A 26,602-nucleotide genomic window follows, 5' to 3' on the forward strand; every position below is an offset into this window, starting at 1 on the left:
ATAAATAATTTTTTTAATTAAATCAGAACTGAACAGTTAAAAGCCAAACTTAAAATTTACAAATTGCAATAGATTTATTTCTGAAGACTTTAAGAGATTTAAAAATAACAAACTAAAAAATGGAACTTCGATTTTTTATGAAAGAAGCAATTATGTTTTCATTTTCAATGTTCGCACTAAGCAATTTAAAGTCATTATTATTATTACCATCCCCTCCATTTAGAAGCAGTTTAAAAAGTAACTCTAAATAAAACTTCCAGCTCTTCTCAACCCCTTCCCCCTCCAAAATAAGATAAAAAAAATGTTTAAAAAAACCCACTTCGAGATCTCGTAGAGGAAGCGATCAGCCCGCGCCAGGTTTTCGATTTCTTCGGCGTGTTCCTCCAACATGCTCTTCTCTTCGGCAGTGGGCGTGAACTTCAGGAGCTGTTCGACCATGTCAGGCGCCAATTCGCCGTCGCTGTCCATCTTCAGGAGAACCCTGTTGGGCAGGAATAGGGGAGAGAGATTATGGTTTAATACAGAGAGAGAGAGAGATCAGGATCCCTTATGCAATGACCCATCGAATTCTTCACAATGACTCAAGATCCCCTAACTGAAAGGACTTCCAAATACAAGTTCAATTCTCTCGAGGAATTCCTAACAGCCACCAAAAGTTCGAACTTCCGAATTCCAGTTCAATTCTCTCGAGGAATTCCTGACACCCACCAAAGGTTCGAACTTCCGAGTTCAAGTTCTATTCTCTCGAGGAATTCCTGATAACCATCAAAAGTTCGAACTTCTAAATTCAAGTTCCATTCTCTTGAGGAATTCCTGACAACCGCCAAAGGTTCGCACTTCCGAATTCCAGTTCAATTCTCTCGAGGAATTCCTGACACCCACCAAAGGTTCGAACTTCCGAGTTCAAGTTCTATTCTCTCGAGGAATTCCTGACAACCACCAAAAGTTCGAACTTCCAAATTCAAGTTCAGTTCTCTCGAGGAATTCCTGACACCCACCAAAAGTTCGAACTTTCGAATTCAAGTTCAGTTCCCTTTAGAAATTCCTGACAACCACCAAAGGTTCGAATTTCCGAATTCCAGTTCAATTCTCTCGAGGAATTCCTGGCAACCACCAAAAGTTAGAACTTGCGACTTCAAGTTTAGTTCCTTCTAGAAATTCCTAACATCCACCAAAGTTCAACTGACCTTACAAGCTCCTCGTTTGTCAGCTTGAGCTTGGAGAGGAGGATAGCGCAGTTCTGCTGACGTCGGTTTTCCAAAACGCTGACTTGGACCGCTCGGCAAGACTTCAATCTTTCTAGCGTCTTCTCGCCCTAGAAAAGATACAAGGTTTGATTGATTGACTTTGAGCTCTGTGACATGGTGTAACAATTCTGGTGAACTATGCTCTTAGGAGTATGATATGTTTAAATCATAGTAAGCCTACAACTAGATATAAATTATATACTTTTGGGTAAGAGATAGTAAGCCTACAGTTAACTAGATTTAAACTATGCATATACTTTAAGTTCTGAGCTAGATAATTCATTTTTCACTTTGTACACCTTGAAATCTAGAATGTTTATATTCGCTCCGTTTAGAAATTCACTATTGCAATAAAAGCGTGTGACGGTAATGTCAAGTTGTACTTGGATAATAATCGGGGTCCTTTTTAAAACTGAAATAAATTACTAAATACTTTTGCCAGTTTAGAACGGGAAAGTATACCGTACACTTTAGAACAGAATATACGAATATAAAATCAAAAGAAAGAAATCTACATTAAGATGTGTAGTGAATGAAGGAATAGTCATGTCATGATTATTATTCATAGAAGATACACATTTATTGAGCGTAAAACCAAAAGAACCACAACTTGCCCTACAAGCTACCCTAAAAGGGAATATCCCGTAAGTGAGGGAAACCACAAAAGTTTCTTTGTAGCTCCACAAGTGAGGAATATTAAAATTTTTTTTTTTTTTTTTTTTTTTTTTTTTGCCTCTAAGTGAGAGAAACCAAAATGTTTTCTATGATCCATAAGTGAAGGAAAGCAAACAGATTTTTTTGTCCATATTTTCTCCAAAAGTGTCGGAAACCAATCTTTTTTTTAATATATGAGAAAACGAAATGTTACTTTTGAAGAAAAAGTGAAAAATTACCTTTCTTTTCAAGACAACAAACAAGAAGCATGATCCTATTTTAAATTTTTAAAGAAAACAGTTCTGAAACTTGACCCTTTTCCTTTTTTTTTCTTAAAGAAATAGGAGTGAAATTCGACCTCATTCCACAGAAAACAAATGTGAAAACCGATTTTTTTTTCTTCTTTTTTTTTTTTTTTTTTTTAAGGAAACAAATTTGAGACTCGACTCTCACCTCTCCGTTCCCCTTTTTGGACACGGTGGCATCGAAGGTTCTGTCAATATCCTCGAGGTCCATGAATTTGTAAAGGGGCGATTCGTCCAGGGTGGCGAATATCGTACCTGTCACCCGGGAGTCTGGCATCTTGGCCCAGTTGAAGGCACGCAGTTGGGTGGTCGATTTGGGTATCTGGAAGACGAAGGATAGAGTCAAGTTCTTCTTTATCTCAAGCAACGAAAAGGTGGCTTATTTTTTTTTTTTTAAGTTTCACACATCTAGCATTGTTAGGAAACCAATAAATAAATAAAAACAAGTGAATTGATAAACAAATAACTTTAATTTTAGCTAGCATTTGTTTTAATCTTACGCAAGGGGGACATCCTAGTTTTTTCTGAATTCATAAATATTAATTAGCATGTCCTCTGGCGCTGCTAGCAAATAAACAAATGAATAAATAAGTTAATCTATGAATAAATAAATAAATTAATAACTCAACTTGGAATATCTTTGATAGATTAACAGTCGAATAGAAATTAACAATTCGACATAACGTTACAAGGTATTCAGTTCATGATTACGCAAGCTTATAATTGATCAGTAGACATGTCTTCATACATACATATACATACATACATACAACATACATATTAACATCAGCTCATTAGCAGTACGTCTAAGTTAAAAAAAAAAAAAAAAAAAAAAAAAAAGAAAAAAAAAAAAAAAAAAAAAAAAAACATCCGCGATGCTCACTTGTTTTGTCGGCCTGGTCATGCGACTTCCCTGGTGGAGGTGGACCCCCGGGCCCAGGTGGGGGTGGAGGTGGGCCTCCATTCATCATAGGAGGGGGAGGTGGTCCCTTGCCCATCAAGGGTGGAGGAGGGGGAGGTCCCCCGTTCATCATGGGGGGAGGGGGAGGTGGACCTCCATTCATCATCGGAGGAGGAGGCGGAGGTGGACATGGCACGTTGGAGCCGTTGGTTTCTGTTGAGTCCTGAAATTGTTTCAGAAAAGTCGTTAAAATCAATAAATAAACAAATTCATATTTAGCAATAATGGACGAAGATATATAAACAATAAACAATTAATTGGAGAAGTCATGTACTTATCTGTACTGGTATGTTAGTTATTTAAATGCGTATACACAAAAAGAACTTTCTGAAAGTCAAAGAAAAATAATGACGAATAAATAATTTATTTGAAAGAAATACTGAAATTGTTGATATGGTATCCCACTTTAGAGGTCGCAAGGACAAAATATTAAACTTAAACTGCTGCTGACTGTAATCCATACGCTGGATCTTGCTACTGACCATAATCCAAAGGCAAGACCTCACTACTGTATGTAATCCATAGCCTGGACCTTGCTATTGACCATAATCAATAGGCAAGACCTTGCTACTAACCAAAATTCATATGCAGCATAATCCATTAACAGGACCTGGCTACTGATCATAACTCATACACAGGCCCTTGGTATTGCCCATAATTACACTGGACTTTGCTATTGACCATAATCCAAAGACTGGACCTTGCTATTGACCATAATCCATAGACTGGACCTTGCTATTGACCATAATCCATAGACTGGACCTTGCCACTGACCATAATCCTTAGGCAGGATCTTACTACTGACCATAATTCATAGACTGAACCTTGCTATCGCTATAATCAATAGACTAGACCTTGCTCTTGACCATAATCCGTGGACTGGACCTCACTACTGACCTTAGCAATGGTAGCTTTGACGTCATCGGAGAGTGACCCAGCAGCCAACTGCTGTACCTGGTGGGTAAGGGTGTGTACCCGAGCTTCAAGTTCTGTATTTCTCTGTTGAGTCTCTGATACTGTTCTGTGCTCTGTCTCCAGCTGTTCTCTGACCTGGTTCAGAGTCTGTAGGAGTTCCTCCTGGACGAAGATAAAAAGCAGAAGTTTTAGTGTCGTGTAGATGAAAGCTTCACTTGTCATTAACTTAGGGTAATTTTGGTTTTATCATTATTTTTTGAGTATCAGAAAGTATGTGGAAATCTGGAATGGACTTTGAAGTAGAGAAAAATGTTAAAATTTAAGTATATTTTCATTGAACACTGGGACATATGTGGATATCTAGAATGTTTCAAAATAAGAAAAAATGCTAAAATTTCAGTATACTTTCTTTAACATTGGGAAGTACGTGGAGCTCCAGACTGGATTTAAAAATACAGAATATAAATGCTAAAACTTAAGTAGAGGTCAATAATAGAATATGTTAGTTTTAGCACCAACTGAGTCAAATGGGCCACTACGTCCAATATTATCGTTTTCAAAAAAATCAAAATAAGTTTTCAGATGAACCCCACAGCAAGCGCTAAAAGCTTGTTTCACCAAAATGAGTGAAACTAAAAGAAAATTCTGAAAGAAAGTTGATCATCGTGATGTTAAAATGATAAATGACATTTTCTTGCATCACTGTTGGCTCAAAATTACCTTTTCCTGGCAGGCCGTGAAGAGCTCCTGCTCCTTCTTGTTCAGATCAGTGACGACGTCGGCGAAATCTTCCTCCAGTTTCGTGATCTTCTTCTTGCTTTCCGTTAGTTCTCTTTCGTTTGTGATTCTTTGAGAGGGAGAAGTTGTATCAAATTAGGAACACTAGTTGTTGAGGTAAATAAACATTTGACCCTAAAAAATGAAAGATTTGTTGCTTTACGTGAGGAAGGAATATTATAAATTTAGGAAAATTTGTTCTTGAGGTAAATAATATTTGGCATTTAAAAAAATAAAAAACTTTCTTGCTCTACTCTGAACGGTAAATAACAGCTGAATGGTATATGTATTCAGTGGAACAAGTTTGAAAAACAGTAGCTGAATCGTACGGAGTCTGCGGAATACCTGTGCAGATAATAGCTGAATTGTAAGTATTATGACGTATATGGTTGGAATTGATTCAGATTAAAGAAAAAGGTAACCGTTAAAAAAAATAATGACTACTTTCCCATTTTCAAAGGAGTATCTTACTTGCAATTCATTCATTTCATTCCTTTAACTCATCCATACTCGAAGCATATATAAGTATGTATTCCATGATTATAATAATCTATCATCAGAATTACTATTAAAGTTCAGAGTAATACCATAATATATCAAAGACTTTAGCTGAAATCACGTGATAAAAAACAATTTCACGAGTTGAATGGCATTACAGATCAATAAGTCTCTCTCTCTCTCTCTCTCTCTCTCTCTCTCTCTCACACACACACACACATTTGAGATTACAAACTCTCGATCTTTATCTTTTTTTACCATGTATCATTCTCTCACTAGTGTTATATAATATGGTCTCTCTCTCTCTCTCTCTCTCTCTCTCTCTCTCTCATCACACACACACACACACACACACACATTTGAGATTATAAACTCTCGATCTTTATCTCTCTCTTACCATGTATCATTCTCTCACTAGTGTTATATCATAAGGTCTCTCTCTATCTCTCTCTCTCTCTCTCTCTCTCTCTCTCTCTCTCTCTCTCTCTCTCTCTCAATTACTAGCGTTACTTTATGTCATATTTCTTTTTCTCTCAAATTAATAAATGTTACATCGTTCATACCAGAACACTGTCACTCTTCCAGTGTGTGTGTGTGTGCGCACGCGCATATGTACGCCAGAATACATACAACATAGCCGCACAAAGTTGCGAGCGTTTGCAAGGAAACACGCAACAAAAACACACAAAATTGAGGAGTATATCAACACACACAAAGAAAACACAAAGCATATACACAGTAACTCACAGTTTGACAATGCTGTTAACGTTGATGTCGAGAAGGGCAATCTCTCTGTCTTGGCCGTCCTCACTCTGAGTCACAAGTTGCTGGAGGATTCGATCGAAGAGTATCCAGTGGTCAGGTGCCCCTATGTCAGCTGCAGAGAACGAGGAGAAGAAGAAGAAGAATGAGAAGAAGTTGAAGAAGAAGGGAACTAAGCTATGACTCATGGCTGCGAGAGCACGCAAGGCGACCTCTCTCTCTCCCTCTCTCCTTTCTTTTTCTTCCTTCTTTGGAAAAGTGACCTGAATGTTGCGTAGAGAACGCCCAATGTAAACAACCCCTGTTACTAGTAGTACTAATGTTTCACGACAAGGTAACTCTTGAATGATGTAATGAAGGAGATTTCTTTTTCTCCTGTGATTGGTGATACAGGGTCATTCTTTGGAGTTTTTTTTCTCGGCAGAATGGCCCAAATGATACTCCTGGCTCACCTTCTCCCCACCAAAATCAAAGCTTTTTCATCTTACACAAAAATTAATGACCGTTTGAATAATTACAAAAAACTCCCTTTTTTCAGCCAATCAAAATGACTTTTGAAAGATGTACTAAACATGGCCTTTCTCCTTTTGTTGAACCGTGATGAAACCGATTTTTTATACGATTTTTTTCCCGAAATTTGTAGAGAACGCTTCCCCAGCGGAGGCCCCCCCCCCCCTTCTCTTTAACCGTCCTCACAAAAATCGACCCTTTAATAAAGTTGTGAAACAACCCCTTCCTTCTTCTTATCTTCCACCCTCCCTTGTGCCCTGATGACACACGTTCTTTCATACGAGATTCTTCGGTTCTTTTGTTATCCAAATGCAGAAGGGGGAGCTTGATTTGGATAATTCATCAATCGTCAGTATCATCTCGGTTATACCTTTCTTTGCGGAGATATTTAATCTTGGGGTTTAGCCTTTTCCAGGCACAAAAAGAAAAGTAAATCTAAGAGTTGCAACATGACTTTTATTCGGCCCTTATTAAATGATTTTAAATCCAAAGAACTCAACCTGAAAGAAACGCAAGCTTTTTTTTTTTATTAGATTTAATGGTATGAAAATAACTTCAACTGATCTTTGGCTGAAGACTTACTGGAAATAAGTACAGGTTGGGGAATCAAACTCAAGAAGTGGAAAAGGAAAAGTAACTTCAAACTTCAATCGAGTCTTGGCTACAGACTTACAGGAAATAAAGTAGATGCTGAATAATCAAGCTCAAGAAGTGAAAAAAATAAAGGCTGCAATTGATCTGTGGCAAAAGACTTACTGGAAATGAGTAGACTGAGGAATCGAGGAATCGAGTTCCAAAAGGGGAAAAAATAGACTACAATTGATTAATGTCAAAAGCCTTACTTGGAAGCAGTAGTAGGTGATGAAGCAGGCTGAGGAAGTGTGGGTATGCCGCGGAATACTGGAGTTTCCCCTGGAGGAGTTTGAACATGGAAGAAGCGCTTTTGGTATCTACGTGGACCTCCTCGTATCTTCTTGCCCATTCTCGCTCGTCTTCGGCTCTGTAGAACTCGAAGGCGTCCAGGTGTCTGCAGAGTACAAGGTAAGGTATGATCGTGTTCAGAAATATAATGAAAATGGACTGTGGGTTGGCAGGAATTCGATGGTGTCTTACCTGGCAAGTGTCTGGTTTCCTGGCAACTGAATTCGCCCAAAACAAGCAAAAACAATGATTTAGGATAGGATTCAAAATGTTCAATAAAATCAAGCAGAAGAACTGAGAACATGAGATCTTGGCATATGGCTGGTTTCCTAGCAATTAAACTACTAAATCATGCAAAAAACATTGTCGGTTTATAATTCAAACCGAACGTTCAGTGAAACCAAGCGGACGAACTGGTAACATGAGACATTGGCAAATGCTCGATTTTCTGACAAATGAATTTGACATAAATATACAAAAACAATATTTTCTTTTAAATTCAATTCAAAACACTCACAGCAAAACCAAATGGAGGAACTAAGGACATGACATCCAGACATACACGAAACCAAAACCATAATAAAACTACAAAACTTCTCCTTAACATCATAAAGAAGGTAGTCTCACTGAAACACTACAGAATCTCTTTGAATTTCTCTGTAAAATTACAGACTCGCCTTTTCAGTTGCTCTGTAAAACTACAAAATCCCGTTTTGAATGTCTCAGTAAAACTACAGAATCCTCTTCTGGATTTCTCTGTAAAACTACAGAATTCTCTTCTGAATTTCACTGTAAACCTACAGAATCTTCTTCTGAATTTCTCTGTAAAACTACAAAATCCCCCTTTAGATTTTTTTGTAAAAGTACAGAATCCCCTTTTTGAATATCACTGTAAAACTACAGAATCCCTTTTGAATATCTCTGTAATACTGCAAAACTACAGAATCCCCTTTTGAATATCTCTGTACACGTGCAAAATCCTCTTCTGAATTTCTCTGTAAAACTACAAAATCGCCCTTTGAATTTTTCTACAAAACTACAGAATCCCCTTTTGCAACAAACCCATCGACAACAGACGAATCAATGAAAACTGAAAGATTATTCTCAGAGACTGACATTGAAAAACAATCAACCTATCGCGTACCAGGAAGAACTCATACGAGAAATCCGACTTAGCGTGACTCCATATTAAAGAAATAATCCACCACACGCCCGCAAAACAGATTCCTCCTCATCAATGGTTCCCGTGAAAGCCATAAAGGCTAAATCATTCTGCGCCACAAGAATTTACTGAGAAATAAATCTATAATAAAAAAAAAAAAACGAATCGGTTCAGTTGTTTGGGATGGCCTGAGATACACAGCGTATTGATGTGAAGAAGAAAAGGAAGGAAAGACAAGATGAAGTATTGGAAAGGTTGGGATCTCTCTCTCTCTCTCTCTCTCTCTCTCTCTCTCTCTCTCTTCACTCCTCTCTCTTCTCTTTCTCATCTCTCTCTCTCTCTCTCTACATTTTACGTGACAGAAATTTTGGAGCTTAGGGATATTTAAGGATTCAAAAGTACTCAAAATGCTTTATAATATTAGATGAAATTTAAATCTGTGTGTGTGTGTGTGTGTGTGTGTGTGTGTGTGTGTGTGTTTGTGTGTCTTTTACCTGACAGAAAGTTTGAAACTTAGGGATACTTCAGAATATAAAAGTACTTAATATTTTTTTCTAATATTTGAAAAGTTGAAATCTCTCTCTGTCTGTCTGTCTGTCTGTCTGTCTGTCTGTCTCTCTCTCTCACACACACACACACACATTTAGGTGGCAGAAAGCTTTAAGCTTGGAAAGTAATTAAGGATTGAAACGTATTAAATAATATTACATATCAGAAAAAATAAAGTATACATCTGTGAGGTATAAAAATTTAAATACTAATTTTAATCAAAATTATTTATCATTTCTTTCCTGTCTGTTTTTTCCCACTCCCTTGAATTACCTTACGATTACATTCCTATTGCCATTCAATTGACCCTCCCGTCGACCTCTTTTGAAGTTGCTAAAAATTACATAAGAATAATTTCAGTTTTACCTCCGACACAGTGTAATATTGCGTACCTGGTCAAAGCAATTATCACAAATTACCTCTCCCCTTGGTAATTTTCTATCTTTCCCCTGCCATTTTAACCCTTTTACGATGCTCCTTTTACACTTCTTTATTTAGATTCGTTCCGGAAGAAGTGGTCTTTTTCCTAATTTTGGATGACCTGACAGCGTAACCGATTCGGATGGTTAAATGAAGCTTTTAATAGTTTTTTTCATTGCCACACATCATTTAAGAGTTTTTTTGTATCGCATAAACTTTATTTACTCTGTATTTATGAGACAGAATATCATCTGTCGCTTTAAATACCTTATTATTACAATTTAATTTTCAATTATCGATTTCCAATGTCTTGTAAGAAGTGTTTGAATGACTTTTTTTCGTATTTGAGAACTTGCATAGGGTTAAAAGATTTTTTTTTCTACGCAAGTTTTATTTTTATATAGAAAGTGAATTATATAAACAGACAGACTCATATGTATATATAGATATATATATCATATAATATTTAATCTGAGAGCGAGAGAGAGAGAGAGAGAGAGAGAGAGAGAGAGAGAGATTAGGCTTTCATTTGTTCAGCTGATCTAATGACGAAAGATTTACGGTTACAGATATCAAGAAAAAATTGTGCAATGCAAGAATAATAAATATTACAACCAAAAACGAATGGGAACAAAAATTAGGCAAAACACAGTGATACGAAACAAATTAATTAAAAAAAACTCAAGGTTATGGTTTCTGAAAATTCCTTTAAGGAGAAAACTTTTTTATTTCGGAAAAAAAAACACAAAGAAAGGCTTGACAAGGTCGCAGAACAGTGCCTCTGACCAAGAAGTACTTAATGATAATGACGTCACTGGCCTTTTATTGCAGGTCCGCTGCGGCATTTGGCAATTAAGGCTACTAATGAGTAAATGCCTTGAAAGAGAGAGAGAGAGAGAGAGAGAGAGAGAGAGAGAGAGAGAGAGAGAGAGAGAGAGAGAGAATGTTGACATTTGGCTACAATTGCCCCGATAAATCTTGGAGCCCAAATTGATGAAGTTGGTGGTTAAGTTGATTCAAATCAGTTTTAAAGCGATAAACTAGGATCGATAGTACAAAACTCAGTATCTAGAATTGAAACCACATAACCTATTGCTATAATCTGGACCCAGATGTCATTCACTAAGACCTATCCCAAAGATATCATTACATTGAGCCAATATGACAAATCCCATTTGCTAGTACTCATAAATCAGCTTCCATTAACTAGAATTCATATCACAGATACTAACACCTAGAACTGATAACACAGACACCCTTCAACTAGTATCAGCACCACAAATCTCATTAACTAGAATGATGCAAGATTACCCCACGAGCCTTTCTCTAGGAACAGAACCAAAGACCTCACTAACTAGAACTATACCACAGATTTCATCAACAAGAATCAGTTTCACAGAGCCAACGCGCTCAAATGGGTGACACAGATCTCACTAACTAGAATCGATAACGCAGAGCCAATTAACAAGAATCTATACCAACCTTTTCTCCCTGCGTTTCTTCGCGGCCAACCTGGCGTGTTTCACCGGACTCCTGAAGGTGTCATACTTGCGCTTCCGACCGCCTCTTGAGGGAGGAGGTGGCGTCGGCGCCCCTACGCTCTCGTCCCTTCGCAGCCTCTTCTTGAAAGGGGACTTCGAGGGGGAGGGGTAGCTAACGCACTCACTCTCCTCCCGCCCGTGTTTCTTGGGGAGGTTCCTAAAGCCCTTGAACGGTAACTTCGAGTCTATTTTCCTGGGGGCATTTTCCAGACTTTTCAAGAAAGATGCCACTAGTGACTTGTCCTTTGCGTTTCCATCACTGATGGAATCTGGAGGATCTCCGATGCCTTCGAAGGGCGATTCAGACGATGGCTCGGCAAGGCTAGTGTTACTTATCTCTTCACTGTCACACCTCTTTGGTAAATCTGAGAGGCTCTTCCCATATGACCCTGGTATGGATGGTGTAACTAGTTCAATAGTTTCACCAATAGATCTAGCAGGTGAATTTACAGGAGATTTTACTGGTGAACTGGATAGTGACCTGGATAATGTGACTTGGTCTGCATATTCGCCATCAGATTTATTCAGCGGATTAAGGACACTTTTTAGTGATGACCTGGATGGTGATTTGGATGGAGTGGTAACATTTGTCAGTTCATTGTCAGATTTATATGGTGAACTGATGAAACCCTTCAGAGATACCCCCGATGGTGATTTCCTTGGTGAATTTAATAGATTTTTCAGAGATCTGGAAGGTGACTTGGACGGGCTTCTTAGTTTTGTAGGTTCACTGTAAAATTTCATTGCTGAGTCGGAAAGACTCTTCAGAAATGGTAACTTTGACGGAGAAGGCGCCTCTGCATTGTCAATCACTGATCTCTTTGGCGAATTCAAAAGACTCTTTAATGATCTAGATGGTGACTTGTGAGTGGTAATCATCTCTGTGCCATCATTTCCAGATTTCTTTGGGGAATATAAAAGGCCTTTCAAGGAAGCTCTGGATGGCGACTTGGAAGGGGTAACTATATCTGTATTTTCATCATTGTGTCTCTTTGGCGAATTTGATAGGTTTTTTAAAGAACTGGATGGAGACTTAGTCGTAAACACTGTCTCTGCTCCATCAGTATGCTTTGCTTTATGTGAATGCAGGAAACTCTTCAAGGGTGACCTGGAAGGTGATTTGGACGGAGACGATATCTTTGCCTTTGTTTCCTCATCTTCAGATATCTTTGATGAACGTGAGAGCTTCCTAAGAGATGATCTAGATGGCGATTTGTGTATCTCTCCAGATTCTGTACTTTCATTGTCAGATTTCTTGGGAGACTGTAAAAGTTTTTTCAGAGGTGATCCAGAGGAAGGAGAGCTGTAAGATGTAACAACTCGTTTGATTTCAGCTCCCGCTTTTGTTGGAGAGTTTAGTAAACCCTTGAGGGATATCTTCGATGTCAACTTTGGAGAAAGCACTTCTGTGCTATCAAGATTTGCTTTCACCATGGACGCTTGCAGGTTTTCGGGAGACGATGCAGAGAGTGTTTTGGAAATAATGGGAGATTCAGGCTCCTCAAAACTAGTTTCACGGGAAGAATCAGAAAGGGCATTTGCTGTGTATTTGACAGAAGGTTCGTACATGGAAATTATTTCTGACTTGCGTCGCTTGGCTTTACGGGGACTCTTCCCTTTGGACATTGGTGGCATTACACAGGGTTCTTCCATTATTTCATAGTTTTTCTGGGTCACAGAATTGAGCTGATCCTTCTCAGTATCCTTGATAGGAGATTCCAATACAGGAATATCAGAATTTACCAAATAACCTTCCTTTGGTATATTCTGTAAATTAATTTCTGATGGCATTACCCCATTCACTTCTGCAACTTCACATATCTCTTCTGCAGAACTATTTGAATTCTCAGATGATAAACACGCTGGTTTGGAAGGTGGAACCATCTTTGAATCAAATGATGGCCCATCAATCGCATCCAGATCTGTTTCTTCCAGTACTAATTCTGGTGCACTCTTGGAAATATTTCCATTTAAATCTGAAACTGTAATTATTTTCAAAACTTCTTCTTGTATTTGTTTAGGTGATTCCTCAATGACTGCAGAAGGAGAATCGCAACTGGAGGTCAACTGGGATGTACATATATCACTTACATCCATCTTTGTTTCAGTCAAGTAGAATTCCTTCGTGAGTTCTTTATCTTCTGATTTATAAGAAAAATCAGACGAGGAAGGAACAAATGCAGTTTTATCAGCATCTGGCCTACTTTCATTTTGGTCCATTTCCCCCGAAAAAGGCTTGTTTATCAGAGGTTCAGTACTGCAGTTCTCCTTTTTCACTAAATGTTCTGATACCTTAGGAGAACCTTTAAAGGAGTTGAAAGTTGGTCGTGAAATGACCTCAGGAGTAGCATAGAAGACGTGACCAGGATCAAATGTATTTTTTGGCTTTACAGGGTTATGGAAAGATTCAAAGGTTGACTCAGTAGTGAGTAAGCTATCCTTCACAGGTGACATCGTGAAGTAGCAGCTATCTGGCATTCCATTTTCGTGGATGTTGGGTGCTACCTTTTCTGCCTCAGGTCTTACAACAGGAGCTGGATTTAGATCAGGAGGAAGGTGCTTCCTTCGTTTAGGAGAATTAGGAAGTAACTTGATGGGAATCACTTCTGCATGGCTGTTGAAATAGTAATGGGAAATACTATCTCTCTCAGAAGATGGGATTGATTCGAACATGGAGGCTGATCGCTTGACCCGCTGTGTGGGGGTCGAGTCGACCGAGCTGGTGCTTGATCTTCGATGAGGTATCGGTGAACCACTGATAGAGTTATAGCTCCTGTAACTTCCATCTTCAAGGTCTTCATCGATGGACGAGATAGAATCCAGAGCGTCTGTCTTGCTGCTAAAGATATCAGCAATTGGGTTCCTCAGGTTACGTAATGACCTCAGACGTAATCTCATAGACTTCCTCTTTGGTACCCTCAGCAAGTCCCTCAACTGGTTGTCATCCGGATCATCCACAGCAATTTTGGTCATGTTGACGCTGCTCAGGCTGTCGTTGTCGTCATACTCAGCTGCCCCTGTCGATTCCAAATGATCACTCTCCTCCAAGTCTTGGATGGTTCGGTTAAGTTTGTACTTGGCAGCCGAGAATTTGGCTTTGGAGCGCAAGAAGGTTGCATAGACCAGGTTCCTTGCATAACGCTCTGCCTGACTCAGGTACCTTCCCGATATTTCCGTAGCAGCATCATAGGTCGAATCAAATCTGCCGTTACGCCTACTTCTCCTGAAGCTGAAAGACCTCGTCAAGGGGGACCAGTCTACTCGCCAGGGCATCCTCATGGTCGTCTGCAAATTGCTGATGTCTTGTCAATTCAGGTAAGAGTGAGGAATACTCAGTAATGTCAGCAGTGATGTACTTTCTGCCTTCCTTGTTAGGATAAGGTACTTTTCCAAATTATATTATTCAACAGTGGGGTCTGTTTACAGTGAATCTAAGATAATCACGTACTATGTTTTGCTGTATAGTTATTTACTTATTCAGTTGTTTCTCATTTTACTTGTTATTAAGAAAACGATGCAAGGCTTCGAAGTCACTTAGTCGTGCTAAGATTTCTCAGTTTTTGGGATAAAAACTATTAAGTTTTTAATATCAGTAAATGACGGAAATAAAGGACATATAATTCAATTATCAGATAAATGACCTACTTGTTATAAACTATTAATTTTTTTCTTCAAAATTCCCTTCTTTATTCTCACTCTGAAGTCTCTCGTACTTCAGAAGTGGACGCAGTAACTAAAACCCAGTCACCTGAATTCTTTAGTTACTATGACTTTCAGTATAGTGACAAAGATCCATTGACTTGTGAAGAAAGGAACCAAAACTTGAACTAAAACATACAATTAATGGGGCTTAACCTATCAAGCTCTTATATAAAACGAAAGTTTATACAGGACACTATAGAGTATACTTCTGAGAATAAAGATTATATAAACCTATAATAAGTAATATATTATGATTGCAGTGTAACGAACTAAAATATCTTTTGGTTATACAAAAAGATTATTTATTTGTTCTCTTTAAAATTGATAAATCAATAACTGTCGCCCTTTTTCCAACTGGTACCCCGGCAGCTATGGAACTATCCTGAGACAAATTGCACTTCAAAGGATACTTTCCATAGATTTCCGGGTAAAAGGGCACCTGAAACTGACCTACGTAATGTAACACTTGCCTGACATAGAAAGTCAGTCTACGAATGACCTATCAGTTGTTAGATTTCAGTTATTTATAGACGCTCCATATTCCTTAACCTAAAGGGAGGGTTACTGGTAACTCAGCTATGTCGAAGTTACGATTTCGTGTTTTCTAGGTTTCCAAAAAGGCACAAAGAAAATTGTTTTTATAGTGTACTTTCACTGAAACAACTTGACCTTTCATGAAAAGAAACTAATGTAAGTTACTCTTGATTCCAAACCAAGACGCATTCAAAAAAAAAAAAAAGGTATCCTGCCTTCCTTTCTTGAATAAGATAATTGGAGTTGTTTGAAACACCAGTACTTCACCGAAAAAGGTTCAAATTTTCCAGGTCACCGATTCCAGCGGCTCCTCTGAGGTGTATTTATTGCGTTCCAGTTCTGTGGTGTTTAGGTTCCGCTTCCAGGAGAACCAGCCCTCCTTTCTTAATGGATTTCCAGGGGCAGGTTATGATTGACTTGGCGTGACGGGTTTCGGTTTATGACTGACAGTTCAGTTCAGAATTCTTCCAGTATTATAAGTTATCTAAGTATTTTGTATTATCCAAGTATTATAGGTAATCTAATTACGTATCTAGTGTTATACAGGTATTAATCCACGTACCTGGCACTAGCCAAGTAATATACTTTAGGTATTCTGGGTGTACTAAATATCTTATGTTACCCAGGTCTTGTCATCCAGTTACCAGAAAATATCCAGGTAATATACTTCAGGCATCATGAGTAATCTAATCATCTGGTGTTATTCAGGTATGATTCGTCACTGACGTACCTGACACGATCTACGTAATATACTTTATATAGAATCTCAACTTAATCTATAACGGGTCATCCAGGTACTTTTGAGGTAATCAGGTACTAGGCTTCTTTCAGGTATCTTCGGTTAACTGGGTATCTCCGATATCCAGGAAGAAATATCTAGCTTTCTCTCCTTTTTCTCTTAAGGATACGAAAAGTATATACTTCTTTCTTTCGAGAGAAAGTAATTTCCCTCCAGTTGTTCTCATTAACAGAATCTAATGAATTTCACGATATCTGTTTCGCCAAAAATCGTCTCAACTCCACAGAAATGAAAACTCCACAAAGTCAGTTTTTCAAAGAGATTTGCCGGCGTCCCACCATTCCAGACTCACTTTCCTTTCAGATGTACGATAGAATGATCATAGCATCTAGCAACAATAAGCCTTCGGTCTTGAGAAACCCTTCCAAAAAGTCCAAGCTTGGTTTCCAGAACCCAAATTCAAGAAGAGGCCAGGGGAGAAACATTGACAAATAATCTTGCGTTCTTTCATTATTAGGGCGATAATGACGTCCAGGAAACGACGTACGACATCAGCACTTTCCAAAAACTTTCATCACTCGAATGAAAACTAGGAAGGTTTCCAATTTTTCCTTTCTGGTCAGCGTAAGACAAAGATGTCGGATTCCTTTGTCAGTGCGTAACCAAAATGTATTCCAGGAATGTCTGTTAAAAGTGTTTTTTCTGTTAATTATTTTCTAAGTACATGGGAAACTTAACCTATTTTCAAAGTCCAGAACTCATGTGCACAATCAGCCAAGACTTTGGGATAAATTTCGTTAAGCTTCGTAAGATCAAGCGCTTATTAAAAGACGTTACAACCAAGAAATGAAAAATCTTAAGTCTATGGTATCCAGTCGCAAGAGTCATCCACTTCTAAAGGCCACTTTTTAAAAGTAACGTCCACCACCAGCATTCCATATAAACATAAAACAACTTCTACTTAAGCTCTTAAATCGTAATATCTTCCAGTAAACAGTCTCTCTCTCCACTTGTGAACAAAAGGCTTCCCTCACGAGCCTGGAAAGCTCACTCCAACAAACACGGGGCTAGACCGTCGATTGGAAAACGTCCACCGTCCTGGAAGCTTAGAGCCCTACTGGCTAACTGGGTGTTCCTTCCTACCAAGTAAAGGAACGACGCGGTTGGCATCGTGAACGCGCGTGTGTGTACGTGTGTGTGTTGTGATTCTCTGATTACCTGTCTTTTTTTCCCACCTTCGATGGCTAATTTTTTTTCTCTCTCTCTTTGCTAACTGTTTTATTTCGACAGTAAATTACAGGGTACTATATCAATCTGTAACCAGTGGATATATCTATAGAGATTTTCTTTGTTAAAATCAGATTGCCATTATCTAAATAGATTTTTGTACTAAAAAAGAAACTTTGGTATTTTCATGAATCGTATATTGAGAGAGAGAGAGAGAGAGAGAGAGAGAGAGAGAGAGAGAGATCAAACTATCTCAAATATGATGAATCTAACTGGGAATTATTTATCTTGTCTAGTTTCTAATAATAAGACGAACTTTCTTGATATTTACTTTGATTTTTTCATAAAAGATTAATTTGCTCACTTACTGAAATATGGTTTGCTACCAAAGACAATGCACTGAACACTATTTCTGTTCAACTGAACAGAAACGGAACAAACTCCATTTCCAGAATCAGGCCTCGAAGGTAAATATATTTCAAAAATATTTTCCTATCCGATGTGTTTAATTTGTCACAAATCTAGGCATTAAATAAACAAACAGACAATGAAATACGTAAAACAAATTCACACCAAGTGCAATGCACGAGGCAGAATACGTGGCCAACAACTAAATACGACAAAAACATAACAATGACACGAATTTAAGGAGAGCAAAATAATAACAGACAACGTCAGAAGGAGACATGATAAATAACGTGAGCAAAATATCAACGTGACACTTCCGGTCACGCTTGGAATAATAATATTCATAACCACCATCATAAACAAGGTACTTCAGTAAACGTAGGGTAAGATAATGAATAATTAAAGGATGAATTAAACTTACATATTTCTTTGGCTTCTTTCTTTAAATCTTCAGTTGAAAACCCTTATGGACATAGTCGATAAACGATAATAAATCCAGGGGGGCTAGAAAGAAAGACAGTTTATAGGAAAAGGTGATAAATAAGTAAATATAAGAGAGACAGACAAGATTTAAGAAAAGGCCATAAATAAATAAATATGAGGGAACGTTAAACACAGGAATGAATTTGCTCCCCTCTTTTATTTTAGTTGTAGCCCAAATAAAACTCCCAGCTCACTGAGAAATATCAAACCTGGTACTAGAAAACGAAACACTGTTGGCAGCAGCAGCCTACCTACTCATATTAATATTCACTCAACATTGTCATACACAGCCCAGTGAATTGACCAATACAATGAAATATACAGTTTTTCCCAAAGTCGAATCTTTTTAAAGTATGGTTCAAAAGTATGGCTTATGCATGTGTGTGCGTTTTAGTGTATGGTGAAGCAGCAAGTTTTTAAAGGTAGTCAGTCATCCATACACTACCAAACACCCCTTCCCTTCTCCTACAGCAACTCTACCATACACATCCCCTCCCTCCCATGCCATATACACTGCAATATATCACCCCTCCCGTGGCCCATACATTAACGTACACCACAGACACAATTTCCCACCGACTGTCATTTGTTTTGACAGTCAACGGATTCAGAGAGACGAGATTCCTTTCCACTTTTTGAAATTGAGAAACAGCTTGGCGGATGGAACGTTCTTCTGAGCATTGTTTGCTCGATTTTTCTCGTTCCAGAAAGAGGATTTGCGGAGGTGGGACGGTTCAGTGTGAGACGGAGTGGAAAAATGGGTCTTTTTTCGAAGTGGGGGTGATTTTCCTTGGTGTTTATTATAGGCATTTAGGTAGTGAAACTTCCATTATAATCAATAAAAGTTACAACGTTAGAAAATTCGCTTAGACTTAGTAAATTACTTTCTCCCAGTGTTTACCTTAATTACTGTAATTTGTAATTACTTCAGCTTTATTGCCAATTACTTTCCACATTAACAACTAAAATATGTTCATCTAGATGTGTATTACGAATAAACAAACAAAAAACAACACCAAAACCCAAGAAATTCACTCAGGCATAAAAATTCCCCAAATTTCGAATTTGCGCGACCGTGATTGGTCGCAAGAGAACGCCGTTCGACCAATCAGATGCTTCCTTTTCAAATCTATCCGACATGACTTATGCTGATGGATGACGTTAGGTCAAACGGAAGAAGCGATTGGATCGTATAAATCGGCTATTTAGTGTTGATTAAACATAAAGGAAAAGACATAAATCAGGGAATATGATACAAGGTCGCTTTTTAAAAGAAGATGTAATGAGGGGCATCGGATCAGGGCATAAATTTTACATGTCTTATATAGAAAGGAGAGTTGATCATCTTTTGGCCGGATAATGGCTTCCACGTGCGATCAGGTTTTATGTTATATTTATAATGATACACACACATATACGCATACACACAAACATACACACAAGTGACCGAATTTTTGAGAAGTCACTTAAATTTTCAGAAGACAACTGAGAGATTATTGAACATTTTAAGAGCAATAAAAATACAGTATTCAAAGGCAATTCGAATTTCTGAGACAAAACTATCGGATAAGTCTTAAATATTAATAAATATTTTTTTATGATAGCTAAACTTTTAAAGGAACAACTCAAAATGTTTGAACTTTTTAAAGAGATAACCCAAAATGTTTGAACCTTTTCAAGGGACTACTCAAAGTGCTTGAACATTTTAAAGACAACTCAAAATGTTTGAATATTTAAAGAGACAACTCAAAATGTTTGAACTTTTAAAGAAACAATTCAAAATGTTCAAGATAAATTTGACATAAACTGGACAACCGCTTCTCTGTGTAATCTAACTAACAAGTACATTCCTATCAACATTACACAATGCATGCAACGAATGTTGTAAATAATTATAAGCATAGAGTAGGTAAATTACAGCAGCTCGCATGTTGCATATCCATCGGTCTAAGAAAGAATAACACTTTTATTCCCTGACAGGTTTGAGAGAAGAAAGCAATTACGAAAGAAATTACACGGATTATTATCTACGTCTATCTGCATTATCTAACTTCCTAACTTCCCTCAGACCTTTTAATTTTGACTTGTTTCGTGAAGCCGTCATGAGTTTGCAAAGATAAAAATGCACGCACGAATCATACGCACATGCGCGTATGTATTTATGTATGCATATACGAATGTATAAATATCAATACCTATATCTATATATATATATACTTACACACACACACACACACACACACAGCACATATATATATATATATATATATATATATATATATATATCTAATTATATATATATATATATATCGTATATATAGGATAATAAAATCGATATATATATATATATATATATATATGTGTGTGTGTGTATATATATGTATAGATATCTCAACTAAAGGCCCATTAAAACACTCTAGTTTAAACTAGAGTGTTTTCATGGGCCTTTTTTACTTGAGACGTATGGTGTTTTAATAGAAGAATTGATTCACACAACACACACACTCACACACACACACACACACACATATATATATCATATATATATATATATATATATATAATATAGATATATTATATATATATATATAAAATCATCTTTCTTTAGTCTCCGTTAATTTAACACTTGCATCTTGTGATTATCCTTTTACTTTATATGATACGTCTAAACTCCTCAACCTAAACACTTTAGCACTTTCTAACGGCCACCCCTGAAACTCGGACCCCCTCCGACACTTCAGCTATAAAACACTTTCTCTCTTACTTTTTGATACGCATTTTTTCTATTAGTTTTTTTATTCTTTTATTCATTCGTAGTGTACTTTCATCTCCTGCTGACTATATACTTTCCTTTAACCTGTTTTCATTTTCTCTTTTTCATAGTTGGGATTTACAATAAGTTACTTTACATTTAATGATACAGGGATGCGTGCGTTTTCGATACTAATAAAAATAATACCTGCTCGTTAAACTGGTGAGTTTCTGACTTCCTAATAATAATAATATAATAATAATAATAATAATAATAATAATAATAATAATAATAATAATAATAATAAAATATTTTCATTTGTCGTTAAACTGGTAAGCTTCTGTCTTGCTAATAATAATAATAATAATAATAATAATAAAATAATAATAATAATAATAATAATAATAATAATAATAACAAAGAAAACATAAACCTGCATTACAACGATACAAACACGACTCACCCATTATAAGCTTTATGAACCAGCCACAAATCCTCTTACAGAAAATTCACGTAAGATTTAAAATTTACTCTGCATTTTATTTTCAGTAATTCCAACCACCTTCGTCAAATAAAAAGAAAAAAAAAAGAGAGAAAGATTTAGCATGCTCCAGGTTTGGGCATTATCGTGATCTATGAAGATTATGCGAGACAAGGCAATCTAACGGACACCAAAGAAACGAAGTCATGTTTGTTGTAGTAAGGGAGAGGTATTGGCTTTGTCACGGTTCTCCTGTTTTTAAATCTAATTATTTCCTCCAAAAGTTTTGGCGAGATTTAATGTCTAGTTTTAATTAGGTAAATCTTTGTGATGGCTTCTAATTATCTGCAGTTTTGTCTTTAGATGTTTCTGATTAAATGTTGGAATTTATTCAAGCAGAAACAAAAACAGGAGGTACATGAAAATGCTAAAACAAGCGCTCTGAATTACGATACCAAACACAGAAGATTAATACTTCCATCATACAAGTTCTGGCTCTAAATATTATTACACTCACATTTTACAAGTTTAAAAAATAAGTAACGTAACTTTTTTAGTATTTCCGCTTGTTCTGCTGACAAAGTGCGCCATGAGTCCAAAACAATAATTCACATTGAATGCGTCATAACATAATTCTAACATCAACAGCAAATATAATTTTTCGGCGTCAATCTACAGAGCTGTTACAGTTAGCACTAGAGTGCGACTTTTCTTTTACGAACTGAACCAAACTTCCGCCGCCATCTTGGGAAAGGCTGCAGGTAGTGGTTGCAAAGCGATTTAGGGATTATAATTTTTTTCTTTTTAAAAATAAAAATCAGAAGAGAGAGAGAGAGGAGGAAGAGCAGAGAGAGGAGAGGAGAGAGAGAGAGAGAGAGAGAGAGAGAGAGAGAGAGAGAGAGAGCATAATATCTAACATGCAATATCGGCCAAGACATTCCATATTTCTAGCTATAAGGGACAAAATATCAAAGAAATAGGATATTCTACAGAAAACTAACTGAAATTACAAAAGAGGAAGTAATCAATAAAAGTTTAAAAATATATGTTTACAACTTCCTTTAAAAAATATATAATTGATAAAAAGAACAATTCTCGTATTATACCCACTAGTTATTATAAACAATGAATTACCAGTCTAATATAAAAACATCTGAAGTATACATACATGCATACATACATACATACATACATACATACATATCTATTTATGCAAATAGATATGTATGTATGTATGTGTGTGTCTTTCACAAATCAAAATATTTCCTTTACTAGCTATTATGAAAGTTCACACGCTTCTGCAATCACCATAACTTCATACACGAAAAAATTCCCTCAAATTAAAATCGAGCAAAAACTTTTAGAATAAATTCATTACTTCACAAAACAACACATATTTCAAACAATAACCTCCCAAAATATTAATTAAACAAACCTAGCCTAATACCCTTCTAAAAACAAACTTACTAGCATTCTAATAAAAAAACACCCTCTAATTATACATCGAGATCATTGTATTAACGAAGCGACGATACGAAAAATACACACTCTCTGATCTCTGATACCTTACGACGCAGAGCTAATAGGTTAATAGTTTAATGACGCCTAATAAACACCAGTATGAGTAAAAACCTTTTGATCAGCGCCGTGGTGATGGGCTAAAAAGGCAGCGAGAATCAGACCATGGGAAAACGCTCAGCGGACGACGCATGCGCCAAAAAACGTAAACAAAGCATGGAGGAACGAAGGGGCAGCGAGTACGAATGAATGAAGGAGCACGAACAGAAGATTTGAAAGAAAATAGCAGAGTATTGGAAGGAACGAAGGGGGCAGGAAGTTTGGAGGAATGCAGGAGCAGAGTATGAATGGATGAAGTAGCAGAAAGTATGAATAAATAATGGAGCAGAAAGTATGAATAAATAAAGGACTAGAAAGTATGAAGGAAAGAAGAAGCAGAAACTATGACAAGGAAGGAATAGAAAGTATGAAGGAACGAAGGAGCAGGAAGAATGAAGGAATAGAAAGTATAGAGGAACGAAGGAGCCGAAAGTATGAATGAATGAAAGGAACAGAAAGTATGAAGGATAGAAGGAGCAAAAGTATGAAGGAGCCAAGGAGCAGAAAGTATGGAGAAGCAAAGAAACAAAAAGTATGAAGGAGCAGAAAGTATGAAGAAACGAAAGAGCATAAAGTATCAATAAAAGAAGAAGTATGAAGCATGAATGAATGAATGAAGTGGCAGAAAGTATATAAAAGAATGAAAGGAGCAGAAAGTATGAAGGATGAAAGGAACAGAAAGTATGAAGGATGAAAGGAACAGAAAGTATGAAGGAATGAAAGGAACAGAAGCTATGAAGGATTGAAGAAGTAAAAAAGTATGAAGGAGACAAGGAGAAGAAAGTATGAAGAAACAAAGGAGCAAAAAGTATGAAGGAACAGAAATTATGAAGTCACGAGGGAGCAGTAAACTATGCAGGAATGAGAGATCCGAAATTATGAATGTGGTATAATTATTGATACATTCCACAATAATCCGATAACTATACCTATTAATTCCTGTAGTATGGTGTCATTGCTAATATTGCATTATTGCTTGTTTCTACAGTCTACACCATTTAATTATTCTGTTATCTACTACGCCTCTTTTGTTGATGTAGATGAATTATACCCAAGCTGCCTTTTTCAACGTTAAATAAAGCTTTTCATTTTGTGCTACCTAATAAAAAATATCCAATAAATTTTAATAAATTAATAAAAAGCGCACTATCTAAAGAAACAACTCACTCAAATTGTTCATATACCAACACTTCGCCAGACAGCTAAAATAAACAAAAACTTCTCCGTCGTATCTAGAAGCTTCCAGCAAGAAGGAGACGAAGAAGAAGTTTGATAAGGGGCAATAGATGACAAAGAAGGAGGGGAGGGGGGGGGGTAGAGGAAGGCGGGGGTGGGGACCTCTGGCCAAATTACCATAAACAGAATAATAACAAAAACTTGACAAAACCCACAGCTATGGTGGAGGGTTGTAAAACCCAACCCTCATCTCGTCTTGCCTTGTTGCACGCTTGCGCTTACCTGTGTGTGTGTGTGTGTGTGTGTGTGTGTGTGTGTATTTATGTATGAGGATAAAACAGAATATCTCTTCGAAACACGTATGTATATATAAAATATTTATGTGTATGTGTGTAATAGGAATTATTTATCAGTAGTACCTTTTAACAAATTCCTTCTGAGAGAGAGAGAGAGAGAGAGAGAGAGAGAGAGAGAGAGAGAGAGAGAGAGAGAGAGGTCGATATACAATTCTGAAAGACATATTGTCCTCATAACCTACAACTCTAAACTAGAACACATGACGTAGGTGAGAATATTTCACTGATATTGAACATCAGGGGATTTCTAAGGTAACTGCAACTTTATCTTTGCTTATATCAAAATTGGAATTTCTTGGAATTTTGTCTACGTCCAGCCTTCACGACGGAAAGATATGATACATCTATATTACACAAAGATTTTGAAAATTGATAGAACGAAATGGAAGTGCATATATACAGATACATGGTATATAATATCAGAGAGAGAGAGAGAGAGAGAGAGAGAGAGAGAGAGAGAAAGGTATATATCTATACGTATATAACTTATTCCTGCGAAGTATACATATATATATATATATATATATATAGTATATATATATATTATAGATTATATATATATATATATATATATAACATACACACACACAACATATATATACATATACATACACACACACACACAGATATATATATATATATATATATATATATATATATATATATATATATGTATATATATATATATATATATATATATATATATATATATATATATGAGCATAATAAACATAATTCTGCAGGAGACATTCATGAAGATAGAACGAGAACGAAAAAAAAACATTATTAAGACCCTCCCCCCTAAAAGACAAATAAAAATAAATAAATAATAAAAAAATCCAAAAACATTGAGCATGAAAGCACGCAGATTATCCGCCCCGTAAAGACAATTTAAGACAATGGAAAGACAATGAAGACAGAAAATGATGTCTTACGATGCCAAAGACCAGATGATGATGATGATAACGAGGCCATATCAGGGAGACCACGAGATAGTTCAAGGTCGGAGGACCTCCAACGCTCCCCCAAACCCCACCTCAAAGGACCCCCAAATTGCAGATGGACAAGAACATGCAAAGCGTGACTTGTCTTGTCCCCAGTCAAGGTTACAGGAATGAATGAGGAGAGTGGATACGACTGGCGTGAAAGACAATGGGGGGTTGGGGAAGAGAGAGAGAGAGAGAGAGAGAGAGAGAGAGAGAGAGAGAGGTAAGAGCTGAGGATGCTTTAGGTTAATTGCTCCAATGAGGAGAAAGAGAGAAGTATTATCTCTCTCTCTCTCTCTCTCTCTCTCTCTTAATTTTTCAATTATCTATCTACCGCTCTCTTTCAGTCACATATACGAAGGACTTGCCATTTAATCTCTCTCTCTCTCTCTCTCTCTCTCTCTCTCTCTCTCTCTCTCTCTCTCTCTTTTTACTGTTTATCTAAATACCTCTCTCTTTCACACATACACACAAGACTTGTAAGTTAATCTCTCTCTCTCTCTCTCTCTCTCTCTCTCTCTCTCTCTCTCTCTCTGTCAAGCAGTATCTATTTGTTAATCTATTTCTACTTACTATCTACCTCCTTGTCTATTTCTTTCGTAAACCCTACATGTCTGTCTGTCTGTCTGTACGTCTGCCTCCAACACCATAGATAACAAAACCAATCCTCCCTTCACATTTTTGTATCTTCCCATCTTCATCAATTATCATCCCTTTCCTTGACCGATAAACAAAAAAAATAAGACACAAGGAAGAGAAACATTACCATTTCTCATCTTCGTATCTTTATCTTCATCTTCTTCCTCATCATCATCATTAGGGCTTTGAACTTTCAGGAGATTATTCAAAATAAATCGACTTACATTTTCCTTCTTTTATTTTTGTTGTCAGAGGCCGTGCGTGATGATCCCAGTTTAGG

At 36.9% G+C, this 26,602-nt stretch overlaps 1 protein-coding gene across 1 annotated transcript in view; it reads right to left on the reverse strand.

The window, feature by feature from the left end:
• Window positions 1-26,602, reverse strand: part of LOC135208738 (disheveled-associated activator of morphogenesis 2-like) — a 174,941-nt gene that overhangs the window by 12,723 nt on the left and 135,616 nt on the right. The window contains 9 exon segments of the mRNA XM_064241229.1: window positions 320-481; window positions 1,188-1,315; window positions 2,355-2,528; window positions 3,090-3,122; window positions 3,124-3,330; window positions 4,065-4,244; window positions 4,803-4,929; window positions 6,105-6,234; window positions 7,472-7,656. Coding sequence (XP_064097299.1) covers window positions 320-481; window positions 1,188-1,315; window positions 2,355-2,528; window positions 3,090-3,122; window positions 3,124-3,330; window positions 4,065-4,244; window positions 4,803-4,929; window positions 6,105-6,234; window positions 7,472-7,656 — 1,326 coding nt within the window.

This window comes from Macrobrachium nipponense, chromosome 35 (genome assembly GCF_015104395.2).
Source record: "Macrobrachium nipponense isolate FS-2020 chromosome 35, ASM1510439v2, whole genome shotgun sequence".
NCBI classification, from domain to species: domain Eukaryota; kingdom Metazoa; phylum Arthropoda; class Malacostraca; order Decapoda; family Palaemonidae; genus Macrobrachium; species Macrobrachium nipponense.